At 35.7% G+C, this 14,654-nt stretch overlaps 1 protein-coding gene across 1 annotated transcript in view; it reads right to left on the reverse strand.

Moving 5' to 3' along the window:
- LOC116158635 (dynein beta chain, ciliary-like) overlaps positions 1 to 9,584 on the reverse strand; it is a 33,272-nt gene extending 23,688 nt beyond the window's left edge. Inside the window, exons 1-2 of the mRNA XM_031471452.1 lie at positions 9,459 to 9,584; positions 9,068 to 9,409 (exon numbers count right to left, since the gene is read on the reverse strand). Coding sequence (XP_031327312.1) covers positions 9,068 to 9,409; positions 9,459 to 9,521 — 405 coding nt within the window. The 5' untranslated portion in view covers positions 9,522 to 9,584. The remainder of the gene's footprint in view (positions 1 to 9,067; positions 9,410 to 9,458) is intronic.
- Positions 9,585 to 14,654: the final 5,070 nt, after the last annotated feature.

Raw genomic sequence — 14,654 nt, forward strand, 5'->3', positions numbered from 1 at the left:
CGGTGAAGGCGTAGATACCGAAATAAGGGGCGCAATAACTTAGTACACAAAGATGTGTGTTTCGCTAATTGCGCGACAAAAATTAATGGGGTTATTAAAAAACAACGGAAAAATTTTTTTGTTGCACCCGAATTTTGCCGAAAACTAAACTTTTTAAATAACGGTTTATTGTCATTTTGGTTAAATGGTTTAAGATGAATTTTGCTATTTTTTTTTAAATTAGTGCTTACGATTACTTTGGTAACGTGTTTTTCAGTACTAGTTTACCAATTATGGCATTTTTAGCGCATTTTTGCAAAAATTTTTTTTTGTAAAAAGTAGCTTTTAATCTCACTTTGGCTGGCTGGCTGGCTGGCAGTAAATGCGCGCCCGTAGAAAAACGCTTGTAAAAAGACAAGGAGTGTACATGTAACTATCGGGGCCGTGTAATTAAGAACGTTAGGGATGGGGCTACAAGATTTGGAGTCGACGACATCTGGACGCCATCCCCGAGCGTATTATACTAACCTGGAGATTTTTCAGTTTTTATCTATCTTCTTCTACAGTTTTTCTCCGATTGTTTTCAAATTGGTGTCGTCGGGAAGATCTTGTCAACGCGCACAACTCCTGCGTGGCGGAATTTTGTTTTTTTTTCCTAGGGGCGAAATAAACCACCTTTTGCGCGGCGCGCTTCGAGGGGTAGTCGACTTTGGGCGCCCAAAAGTTTCTTACAGCGCGAATCGCGGTCTCTCTTTCTCGTGTCACTAATTGAAGGTCGAGCTATGTGAAGTACCCAAAAGTTGAATACGATTTTATGCCGGGATTTTAGCGAAATCTACCAAAATGTGAATTACGAATGAACGGGACGTCGGAACTGTGTATCGACAAAGGGAATGTGGTAACCCCCGACGAGATCTTACTGATGGTGGAGTCGAAACTTCAAATCCGAATTGTTGCGGGTGATCAGAAGTGGGTGTCGACAAAGGGAATATGGTAACCCCCAAAGGATTTTACTGATGGTGGAGTCAAAACTTCAAACGCGAATTGCAAGTGCACGGTAAGTGAGAAAATGGTACCGACAAAGTGAACGTGGTAGCTTTTGGCAAGATCTTATTGATGGTGGAGTCAATATTGGCTAATAAAACACTGATCTGCCACACAAAAATGCGCTGAAGTCCCTTCGATCTCACACGAGGACTTTGATCATTTTTGATCACTGTTTGTTTATTAGTGAGAACTATATTTTTTGCATTTTAGTCATTGTGTAAGTACCTAATTGAACGATTTTTAAATAAAAATGAGAAATAAAGAGCATACAGGGATTTTTAAACACGAACCACCGAACGTTATTTGTAATGTAACGTAAATTTAATTACGTCATATGTTTATTTACAAATAATTAACAATAAATTAAACAGTCCCGAAAGGAATTAATAACAGTTAAAAAATTATTCATCATTCACATATATACAATTTATAATAGCACGAACTATTTATTACTTCGGCGTTAAAATTAGAAGCGTAATTCGATTTGCTTATATAGCAAAATCGAGTGTTCTCGAGTGCTCCCGAATGTTCTCGTATATTCTAGCTGGAACAAAACACATCTCCCGGAAAGATTAGGTCGCATCGGCTTTCGTTCTTTATCGTCGATGAGTAATCTTTCATAGCGCCTCGAGCTCTATCGGGATTATTCGCTAGGTAAAGTAATTTAATAAAAATGATCAAAAATTGCAAAAACACGTTCATTTAGATAACTACAAAAGGCCAATTCACAGTATCGGTCACGTCACGGTCCGGTCAATTATTGTAGCTTGTATTTCTTATGAGCATGTTCTGACCGTCAAATGTGAATATTCCTATTGAGATAGCATGTTACAATATTTTGAGTAGAGCGTGACCTGAGCTATAGTGTGAATTGGCCTTAAGAGGAACTTTAATGGAAAGCTTACCTTAGTTTTGTCACCACAACCACCATCACATAATTATAAAGACCATGAAATTATACACGGTGGTCCGTGTGTGTTAAACATGCGACAAAAATTAAAATGGTTACCTCCAGCTCGGATGCAATGCAACCATCCAATCCTCTCTACTATAAACCACAACATTTCCTTCATCGACTCTCGGACTCTTTCAAAAACAAAAACAAAACAAACAAAATAATCAATCAAAGGAATCGGGGAATGTTGTTAAGATAACAACTCATACTTGTTCGTCCTGTAACTTCGCAACAAAGCGCTTTATCAAAATCCATCAAAGGATAAAATATCCTTTGAATAGTTCAAGGAATAACCTCTTTACTTTTTGCCGCTTGTTTAACAAACACCCTGTACTTACAGAAAAACACACAGGCCAAATGTGTGCACTGTAGAGCTAGAGCTCAAAAGTTGCAATGAGAAAGTGTGTATCTGTTCAAATAACCAGAAAAAATAAAAACGAAATCGGCAAATTTCGGTTTTTCTGACATATCTTCGGAAGTAATCGGAATTTTCTGTTTTTTCTTTACAGCGTGATAATAAATCTTTAAATCCGCAACTTTTTTCCTAACTTGACCATCTTTGTATTTCCTATGGTTTCCGAGATCCCCATGATAGACATCGTTATCTTGGACATAGTGCAAAAATAACCGAGTGCTTGATAAAGCAGCCGTTCGGAGGTATGAGGGCAGAAATATTAACGTCGAAAGAATTTGAGAGAATTCGGACGAACCCATTCGGCCGAATTGTTAAATTAAATTTGCCGCTTTCATTATTTCCCCCACCTATCTTGTACGACTATGATGCGCACCATGCGCTTGTTCTCTTTATAACATTAACATATCATAGTCTATTTACATTTTATTTTTACATTTAATATTGTTATAATATAATATACAGTGTGTCCCAGATCGCGTGGGATTGCATGGGTAACTTTGTTATTATTAAAGATAGAGAATTGGTTCAATGGGCAATGTTTTGCAGTTTTAGATGCTTATTTAAAATTTCCTTATGGAAATTCAAAATATCGCATAGGTTCGACGTAAATTCAAAAAAACTAAAATTGGTCATTTCCTTGAATGTCTTATATCATCGAAAGTATAAGAGATATAAAAAAAAAGTTTTATATAAAAGTGACTGTCTTTGATACGCTTAATTTAGAATTGATGTCAAAAAAAAATTCAAGATGGCTACTTTTGAGGAACATTTACCAACTTCCTAAAATTAAATAGGCGCTATATGGGATTTTTAGATTACTTGATAGATTTTTTAATTCTCTTTTCAACGAACCATCATAACATAAGATTGAAAATAAGATACCAGTTATATCAACGGTTTTTATATTTTAATCAAGTAGGTTGTGATGAATTAAAAAAAAAACAAAACAAAATCTATTCGAGCTAACAAAACAATGAAAATAATTACATCAGATGGCCGTCTAACATAACGGAAAATGCTGTCCGCAACCTGGCTACTGTCTTTAATACGCCTAATTTAGAATTGATGTCAAACAAAAATTCAAGATGGCTACATTTGAGGAACATTTACCAACTTCCTAAAGTTAAATAGGCGCCATATTGGATTTTTCGATTATTTGGAGAATCAATTCGATCGCTGTATAGAGATGCACGCATATCACTATTTGTCTTTTAATTAAGAAATTGGAGACGAGATATAAATGTCGTGTTTCAAGTCAATTTGCATAGAAAATATGTATAGCATCTCGCATCGATATAGTGCCAATCGATGTTTAAGGCGGGCCAGTTAATTCTGTCCTTATTCCCAGGAAATATAATTGTTTGCGTAGTAAAAGGATATGTATGCCTTTAGAATTTTTGGTTTTCGAGTTTTTCCTAAAGTTATCATAACGGGTCCCGCATAATCTAAACTTACTACAGAAAACGGTTTCAACTGCGATACTCGATAGGACGGTAAATCTGACATAAATGGCACATTAACTCTTGGAAAGACTCTAAAACATCTTATACACTTAGATATGCAATTAGTTATGGCACGTCGGGGTGACAGAATCCAAAATCTTTGTAATACTAGAAAGTGAAGGGTTTTATATCCTGGGTGTAAATATTTTTGATGCGTATGTTCTACAATTAATTGCGTTATCCTATGATTACTTGGCAGTAAAAGCGGATGTTTTGCGTCAAATGCGAGATTTGAATAACGTAATCTTCCACCCACCCTAAGGCAACCAACCTCATCAACAAAAACAGCAAGTTTGCGAAACGGCTTAGGAACCGGAGTGTTTTGCTGAATTGCTCGAAAAATGTCAGAAAATGTCTCGAGCTGAGCATGTTTTATAATAACCGTCAAAGCGTGTTCTATTTCACTAATATTGATTGTTCTTGGTGGTTGAAAGTTTTTGTTCCTCAGACAATGTATGAAACGATAAGTTAAAGCTATAATTCTTTGAATCTTTTGAAGTGATGAGAAATTTTGGAGAAGTAAAGTGATGCAATGTTGCTCCACGACTGCATTTAGGACCACATATTTCGTTTCCTCCTCGGCGGTTGCTTCCAAATGATTTGGTTGCAAAGGCCAATTCTCCCTTGATTGTGAGAGCCAAGAAGGACCTGCCCACCACAACGAATGTGCGAGTAGCTGGGATGGGGTTATACCTCGAGACCCCACGTCGGCGGCGTTATCTTTTGTTGGAACGTAATCCCATCGAGCTTCTGGCAATGTTTCCTGAATATGCGAAATTCGATGAGCAACAAAAACCTTTTTTGTGTAAGGTAACGAATTAATCCAAGCGAGGGTGGTTTGACTATCCGACCAAGCGTGTAGCTCATTAATAACTACATTAGGAAGCATTGACTGAATATTGGCAATCAAATCTACAAGCATTACAGCAGCACATAGTTCCAAACGCGGTATAGATAAAGTTTTTAGTGGGGCGACGCGAGATTTTCCAGAAACAAGGAATACCTTAGTTAAACAATCGGATAAGACAATTTTAAAATAAACAACTGCGCAATATCCCATTTGCGACGCGTCGGCAAAACCATGCAACTCCGTATAAAGTGCGTCCTGACACAAAAACAACCTAGGAATGTTTATTTTTGAAAGGTATGATAACTCGGATCTGAATTGATGCCACTTTTGTACGATAGAATCTGAGGGAGGATCATCCCACCCGACCTTTGAGATCCATAACTGTTGCATAATAATTTTTGCGAACATTACACACGGTGATAGGAAACCTAAAGGGTCATAAATTCTGGAAATTTCAGATAAAATATATCTCTTAGTGACCAATGGATCATGGGATGTGTAAGAATAAAAGAAATGATCATCTATCGGATTCCAATGTAACCCTAGAACTTTAACGGAAGATGGTTCTTCTTTGTTAAAATCGATGAGATGTTGATGTTGCGATTTAATTAATTCTGAGTGGTTGCTTGCTCATTTTCTCAATTAAAACCCGCCTAGTTCCATAAGTTCAATTAATTCTTTCTGTAATTTTAACGCCGATTCTGTGCTGGTTGCACCGTAAACAACGTCATCGACATAAATAAAATTCTGCAATACGTGCGATGCGAAAGGGAATCTATTTTCGTATATTTTGGCGAGTTCTTGGATTGTGCGATTAGCCAAATAAGGCGAAGAAGCGAGCCCATAAGTTACTGTGTTAAGACGATATTCATTAATGGGTTCGTTTGGGGAAAAACGCCACAAAATGCGTTGAAAATCTCTATGCTTGGGTTCCAAATTAATTTGTCGAAACATTTGTTTGATATCGCAAATAATTGCAATTGGAAAACATCGAAAATTTAATAATATTGCAAATATGTCCTTTTGTAGTTTAGGACCGATAAGTAGCGTATCATTTAAAGATAATCCTAACGATGCCTTTGCGGAAGCATCGAATACAACACGCAATTTAGTAGATAAACTGTCGGGGCGATACACACAATGATGTGGCAAATAGAACCCATTATTAATTTTCAAATCACGAACTACTGACATGTGACCACTCTCGAGATAATCCTTCATAAATTCAGAATATGCAATCCGTAAAGATGGGTTTTTAGCTAGCTTGTTTTCCAAGGAAAGAAATCTGCGTTTTGCTTGACTGTAAGAGTCGCCTAGAACTGGCTGAGAAGCTTTAAATGGTAAAGACACAATGAATCTGCCGCTGGGTTCTCGTTTCACTGTGTTAGAAAAAATCGTTTCACACAGTTGTTCCTCTGGAGTCAGAATTACGGTACTCTTCGGAACCTGCTCAACTTCCCAAAATTTTTGTAGAGTTCTGTTCAATGAAAATTGTGCGAAGACGTGAAATGAAAACGGATTTGCATTGTCGCTGGAATTGCGAAGGACCGAAGCGGTGCCCTGTAGTATCCAACCAAATATACTGTCAATAGCTACTGGCTGATCGGCTGTACCAAATATGCGATCTTTGTTAAATATGTACGGTGTGAGTTCAGCACCAATTAAAATGTCGATAGACGAAGGTATGTTGAATTTGGGATCTGCGAGGCGTAAATTGGTGATATGTTTGCAATTTGAAACATCAATTTCCATTTGAGGTTGCTTCGAACAAATTTGGGGCACGATCAAAGCTTCAAAATCAAATTTTGGATTTTGGCAATGTGCAGGTTGCATGTGGCATAGGACACTTCCTTTACTGCACTGAGTGGACATATTATTTAATCCATGAATTGTTAACGATGAACGCTTGGGTTTTAAACCTAACCGATTAACACAATTATCAGAAATAAAATTGATCATACTTCCAGAATCAATTAATAAGCGAACTGGTTGATAATTACCCCGTATGTCTTTAACATTAACAACTGCGGTCGATAAAAGCACTGTCGAAATTTGATAATTAGAAGTAATATTAGTCATTACGCTCAATGACTGCGTTTGCGTTATTTCGTTAGCGCTCACGGACTCTGAAGAAGTCGAAGGAATTACAGTATCCTCACTTGGTACTGATAAAACCTTTGCGTTAAGATGTAACAGAGTGTGATGCCTGCGATCACAGACATGACATCTTGCTGTAGATTTGCAATGAAAAGCAGTGTGTAAAGAACTAAGGCAATTTTTACAAAGTTTCTTCGTGCTAGCTATTTGAATTCTGTCTTGAACTGGTCTTGACAAAAATTCAGTGCATTTATATATGCCATGCGGCCCCGAACAATGTGAACACTTCAAAGTATTTCTAGTACTAGATTGCGTTTGTGAAGTATTGGTGGCGTCAGTATTTAAAAGATTGGAAATCTGATAACCACGTTTAATAGTTTGTGGAATAGGTGAAGCGGCTGCCATCTTCGACTTGGGAGACATTAATTGTAACGAATCTAGTGCCTTTGACTGATTTTCTAAAAATGTAATTAATTGTTTATATGAAGGGAGCTCAATTTCACTATGTTCTAGTTCAAAATCTGTCCGGGTTTTGGTATCTAACTTTTGCAAAAGCATATTAAACAATAGAAAATCCCAAGAATTGACTGGAAAATTGAGAACCTTTAAAGATTCAATGTTTTCGTGAAACGTGTCTAAAAGTAACCTTAAATCTTTGGAATTAGGGCGCTGCAAAGCAGTGGCGTTTTGTAATTGTTGATAATAGGCTGTAGCAAGTAATCTTTTATTCTCGTATCTATTTTTTAGAATTTGATAAGCTGTGTCATAATTAATTTCAACTAACGGCAAACCTTTAATAATATTATGAGCTTCGTCGCGTACTGAAGTTATCAAATGATGAAATTTTTCGATTTTAGAGATGCTGTCATTGTTATGCACCAATGAATTAAATAAGTCTATGAAAGCTGGCCATTCCTTGATATCACCAGCAAACTTTGGGATCTGAATTTTTGGTAATTTTTGTATTGTTTTTGCGTTAGAATTTTCTGTATGTATATGAGATTTATTAATTATAGCACATAACGCCTTTATTTTATAAAAAATAATATCTGTATCTGAACGAATTTTGTCATGTTCCGGAAAATCCTCATCTTTAACTAACCCTATGATATAATTGTGATATTCTTGAAATTCCTTATAATTGGTATCTACTTGAAGTGCTCTCGCCAAGAAGATAGCTTTTCTTGATTCATCTAACTCCCCTTCGCCTTCCCGTAAAGTTTCTTTTAATCTAGACATCGCGGTATTTCGTAAAAGAATAGATTTGTTAAATTTAGCTGCTACGGTTGGGTTCATTCTTGAAAAATAGTAAATTTAAGCAATATGAAAAATAAGAGAAAAAATATCGAATCCGAATTTTTATCGTTATACGGAACTACAATGCGACCAGGTACAGATAGAGCGCAGACACAGACACACCAAAATTGTATGGCTGTATTGATAACGACACAACCTTGTCGTTGCGAACAAAATTATCGAATTTGTTTATTTATCTATTGCTTGAGCTAATAACGTAATTGCGTAATTAAGCAATTAATAAGGATTAATTCGTGTATAATTTATGTGGTGGAAATATGAAATTACCGTAACCAAACTACTATCAAAATCAAAAATCAATTATGATGAGTTTTAATTTATGAAATGGTAATTAAAGGATTTAAATCCGGGACGAAGGACCATCAATGTTTGCGTAGTAAAAGGACCTGCACTTACCCCAATTCCCCAAAAGAACCAGTATTTATTGGCACCAACTTTGCTGCTCTGGCGCGCGCGCTGCACTGCTCTCTTTCCGGCACTCCCTCTCCTCGTGCAGGATTGGGATAGGATATGCGGGATTCATAAATTAAATTTGAATTCAAAATAGATGATATGATTCCGGACTTAACAATAATAGGTACCTATATCTATTTACTCTTATGTGTATACCTAAACGAAAGTTATGCACGTTAAAAGGTAATATTCGGGACAAACAGACATGTTTGGCTGCACCTATATACTTATTTAATCATTGATCAGTAATGTTTACTTTTGGAACAATGAATGAATTACGCAAGTTTTCCAAATACCTAACAGTTCAGTAGAAATGTCGCTTTTCGATAGGTAGGGGACTAATTGGATAATACTGCATCTCGCATGTGATGCGCTTCTATCAGTTAAACATCCATAGCGTCCTGGCTTGTTTAAGTACAGCTACATACTTACTCGTTATAATTAAGTCTCACCTGGTAGACTTTGTTTCTGAATGCATACACGTGCTTCGTAATATCTGCAGCAATAACAGCGGGCCATTTAGTTTGATTTGCGGGATTTGACAAGACCGGTAAAAATACTTCTTCCACCAACACAGCGATCTCTTCTACGGGCTTTGGTGACATATCACCAATAAGGAGAACTTCTCTAATATTATCTCGAGTTACGACCTCTTTCTTCTTCCGAATGAAGTATGACGACTTTGTCTTAAGATTATTGGGAAATTCTGTGACCGGCATCAGTTGGCCGGCTGCACTAGTTATCATTATCAGTCTGGGCACGTTTGGGTTATTAAAAAAATTCAGAATGATTCTCTGTAATCGATAAGTGGAGAAATGAGGCGTTATAATAAGGTGACCTTACAGCATATTCGTCAGTTGACCACATCTTGTTCCATTTCTCCATTTTCATTTTTAACGTTTTCATGAGATAATTCAATAAGAATTCGACTCTATAATCTGTGTCATCGTCCTGTTGCCTTTTTTTGTCTTTGTCGCCCATTTTGAATGTTTTAAATTGGCATTAAGTACTAATAATTGTGCCGATGATGTGTCGAAGTTTTTATTTACTAATAAACACCTAGCAACGTAATCGATAGTGTTATAATAGTATAGGCAGGTGTATTGGCTTTTGTTAAAAGCAGCACCCCATTCTATATGTACCTACGTAGGTATTGTACGAAATCAAACCCATCATGTGTGCAAATGTACCTACTTGTGATTCTTGTCAGATACCTAGTCGCTTAACTACGCGAACTCGAATATATGTATCTATTATTTTGTAATGGTAGTATTTCGTTAGTTTTTTAAGTTACAGAGAAAGGACAACATTCTGTTCTGGCAGTAGCAAAAATCATATGTTTTAGAGCACTTTTCAAATGCAACATGAACCTACCTATTAGTAAGCCGAATGTAAGCTACCTGTAATGATCAAAGACATCTAGCGCATCAATGGATCACATGAAAAGGGCTTTCCATCGCAAGTCTACCAGCGTTTATTTTTAACATGGTATTTTGATCGCACTAACTATAATAGCAACAAGAAAAGTGATGTGCTCCTTTGTTTATAAAATAACATGAGTTATACTCTCACTCTTTCCTCAGATACTAGGTAAGTATGTAATTAGTATATTATGTATCAAGTTTTATAAACGACACTTTAGACACTACTATGTTAAACACGAGCGTAGCGCCTGCATGCTGCATATTTTGTTGTTATAATTTTATGTTATGCATTCACATCTTTATCTACAAACAATTAATTTTGCAACACAATTTAATATTAATTTGTCGGTTGGTTTTTTCTTGCTAAGATCTTTTTTTCCCCAACCTATTTCTGTTTCTATTCGGTGAACTATCTAACAATTTCAAAGTTAATTCTTGCTCTTGCTGTTGTATCCTTGCATCCTCGAGTATTACTCACACATAATGTACAATAGATTAAGCTTTCCTAAGAATCTGTCAACTACTCTTTAAGGACAACTCATCCCTTTTCTGTGAAACCAAGACCTGACTACTAATCTTTGTGAATCACCAATAGGTAATAAAAGGACTAACCATCAGAAAAGAAGGGAGACTTGAAACGACATCCTAAAATGTAACATTGTTTTTACCATGTTAAATAAATGTTATTTAATTACTGTAAATCGGTAGTGAGTTTATTTTATTTAATTCGTTGCCTTAATATACCAGCCACACTACGGGCACAACTTTGCAATGTACCTACAAATCAAACATTGCCGTTTGCCGATGTTTGAGTAACAAGATAACCGTGGAAAATCTGATACGGGGCCTAAGAACTAATAATTAATTAGTTTGCACTGTAGATAGAAACGTAGTGTAATAAATGATTATGAAAGTAGATTAGATTAATAATAATAATAGTAATAATATTCGTTTTGACATCAACAATAGATACGTATCGTTCAGATGATTCATTGTGCGTTTATTAGTACTCTCCTACCATTGAATAAAAAATTTTATTCAAAGTTTATTCAGTGCTCCTACGGCACACCGTTTTCGAGATTATTTCTACTAAACGTTTCAATCCTCCCTTATGAGTACCTACTTCAGCGACACTGTGTTGTTGAAATATGAGGGATTATAACCAATCACTGTAAGGGGTCGATGAGGAAAGCTGTGTAGGTTGGTGGAAATCCTTCAGTAGAACCAATTTCACGAAGAGGTGGAATGTGTGTTGACCCCCCCCCCCCCCTCCCAATTTCAATTATCACTGCGTAAGCAAAATTTTAAACAAATTGGTTTTCGCGTATAAAAGTTTTTACTTCAGAAACAGCACTCCGGGCTCTTAAAGTGTAATGTGTGCAACTATTTTTACGTGTATGCAATATATTCAACTCACTGCTATCAAGATAGAGACTTAAGGTGGCGGACTTCTTTTTGCATCACTAACTTTATTTCTGAACCGATTTGAACCAATCTTGTTTTAAAATCAGAATGCATATGGGCTAATAATAGGAAGTTTTGAATTCGATACCTTCAGTAATAAGGATTTTATAATTTTTGGTTTTTAGAAAACAATTATTTAAAATAGAACTGTGTAATGGTTATCTCCTACACTTTCACATTTTAAAATACTACATATTTAGAATCTTTTGAAACTTAAGTGAAGTTTCTCGGTGCTTCCGTTCCGACATGATGCAAATTTTCATGAAAATAATAAATTTTTCCGCCATTTAATATGTGAATTGCGCCATAATAGCACCTCCCAATGATAATAGGTGGCGCGCCGTTGGAATATTACAGCGTCCCTATTTTCGCTTCTAAAGACCTCTGTGTCTTAATTAGATAACATCCTGTCTAGAATTCTAGATTACGGCAGGGACACTAGGATACTCGTTACCTCAATTAACCCGTATAATGACCTTGCGTATCATATCACATTGCAAGATAAGAAATACCTACGGCTTTTATTATTGTAATTCTTTTTAGTTTTTATGCTTCTCAGAGCTATCGACTTGTACATTAAACAACCTAAGTTCCAGTTGGTTACATAAATTGGTAACGTACTGAAGCTTTTATTTTGGATACTGGATATGAAACACTACCTCAAAATTTGGGGTGCATTTTCCTTTAAAACTTAGGGGAAGGGAAACTACTTCAGCCATGGGGAGGGAGCTGTATAAAAAATTTTCCTTCCCTCAATGATACGCATTGCCTAGGAATTGTATAGAAATGTGGAATAATGGGTTAATAAACTAACATCGTTTAAGAACTAGTTACGCTTACGACTCAAGTTGCGTATTTGAAACCATTAAAATTATATTTAAAATTTATTTTCATTTCCATGATGTTCGGTAAGAAATTTTTCAAAACAGTTTTTCTAAACATTAATCCTCGCTTTTCCCTCTCGAAATTGGCTCACCTGTAAGTAAGCGCTTATATGTTGGGATATCAGGAGTGACAGGAGTACACAGATCATCGGGATCAGAACGTAGTGCTGGATTTTTATTCTAGACAGATGTGAAGTTGGTCAAAAGGGGATCATTTGACACACAAACCTTTTTCGTCCAGGAAATTAAGGTTTTGCCATGGCAATTTTTTCAAAATGAATCGATTATCTTGAAATTTCGACAGTAGGTAGGGAATAGCCTAAGGATCAAAATGTATATCATCGCAATGAGCGCTTTCCCCCTGGGGGTGGTTGCCACCCCACCTCAGGGGTGGTAATTTTTTATTGTAATTTTTATACAGGAATAGATAGAAGTATTAATTCTAAGCAAAAAGTGTTCTATACATTTTTTTAGAAAGTTAATACTTCTCCAGTTATTCGCGACCGAAAGTATGAGTTTTTCATAGAAAAGATCAATGTTTGTAATTGGTTATTCGCGACAAACACGAAAAGTATGCATTTTATAAAAAAACTGCGGAGAACAAAATCGTAGGTTTTAAAAAAGCAAAGAAAATGGTTTTTTTTAAAATAATTTCTGTATTAACAATACCAACCGAGTTTTGGCTTGTTAAAAGTTAGCTCTTGTTCGTTAAACGCTAAATTAGAGAGTTTGATAGTCAAATAATGGCAAAACTATGCATTTTTCCAGAAAAAGTTGTAGAATACTTATTCTATAAGTATTTAAAAAAAACCTTTCTTCGTTTTTTTAAAAACGAACATTAGCATAAAAGTTAAGTGAGTTATGATGAAAATAAGATAGATCCGTACTTTTTTCAGCGAAAACATCAGCGCAAGCAACCCCCTAATTACCACCCTAATTAAAATTAGTCCTCCCCCTTTCCAGTTTTCTCTAATTACGTATTATTAATACTTACATCTAGAAGAGTGACCAGTTTAGAAGACTTAATTTTGAAATAATTGAACCTAAAAGTGAAAAACGGATTTTTGCAATTTTGTGAATAACGCTCTTCTCTTCACAATATCTACAAAACAACTGGAGATACGTACAAAATTATACAGCATCCAATTGTAGCTTTTTTAATTTCAAACATTTTCCTCGCCGGGAATTTTCTGTACGATAAAAATTAAGTGGATATAGACGTTTAAAACGTGTATTTATATGCGAGCACTGCTTTGTTTTAAATCTCTTAGCTCACCCCATTTTAAAACTAAGAGTTTTAAAGGGATTTTATGTAAATAGTCTTGTAAAAACCTACAAATGGCTTTTTAATGCACTTTTTATCATAAAAATAAAGAAGTTATGATTAAAAATAAACGAATCACAATTTTTTCCGAAAAATTCTGAAAGCACAAATCGAAGAATTTATGCTACATGACCGGTATATATTTCGTATACTACAAATTAGACTTATATATGTCGTAGTCTTTTAGTGAAATCTGTCATTTCACGAAAAGCCTAGTCCGAAGCCCAGTCATTTAGTGAAACGCTGAAAATTTGTACGTGTGGGGTATTTTTCCTTCCGCTTCTAGAGCGATAAGGGATACCATTTATCGATCTCGAATGGGAAGGGAATCCAATCGTTTGGTCCTGGAAAGTACACTGTGCACAGTTTCATATAAATGACTAGGCGTTTCGTGAAATGACGGATTTCACTAAAAGACTACGACATATACACACTTATACATCCATTCCATACACCTATACACTATGTAATGCATATACAGGTCGATTCAAAAAGAATATCACCACTTTGAAAATCTGAATTTTAATGAAAGAAACAAAATAGAACCATATGGGTTATAAAATGGAGAGTATTAAAGTATTAGGTATATGTATTATATGTACGTGCGCGGCTGCCCGGAACTTTTACCTTTGCACAATAGCAATATGTAGTTTTATGGGTAATGGTAATGAATCGAGATAGAGATCTAGAAAAACACAAATTCGGTAAAGTAGATTGTGCGCGTGTACTCGTGCTAGTAGTACTTTCTGCCAAAGAGTCGCTCTGCAATATTTCATTTATACAACATATTCAACACCACCTATCGACAATTGAGCTTTGAGTTCTTGCGCTTCCGTGTCCTTAATCAGTTATATAAGCCGTCGGTTAAGACCGCCGGAACGCATCAAAAACAGACCTTCGCTATTCCAACAATCCTGCTTTTATTTAACAAAATTACACTTTC

The sequence above is a fragment of the Photinus pyralis genome, unplaced genomic scaffold (assembly GCF_008802855.1).
Source record: "Photinus pyralis isolate 1611_PpyrPB1 unplaced genomic scaffold, Ppyr1.3 Ppyr1.4_LG1, whole genome shotgun sequence".
Lineage (NCBI taxonomy): Eukaryota > Metazoa > Arthropoda > Insecta > Coleoptera > Lampyridae > Photinus > Photinus pyralis.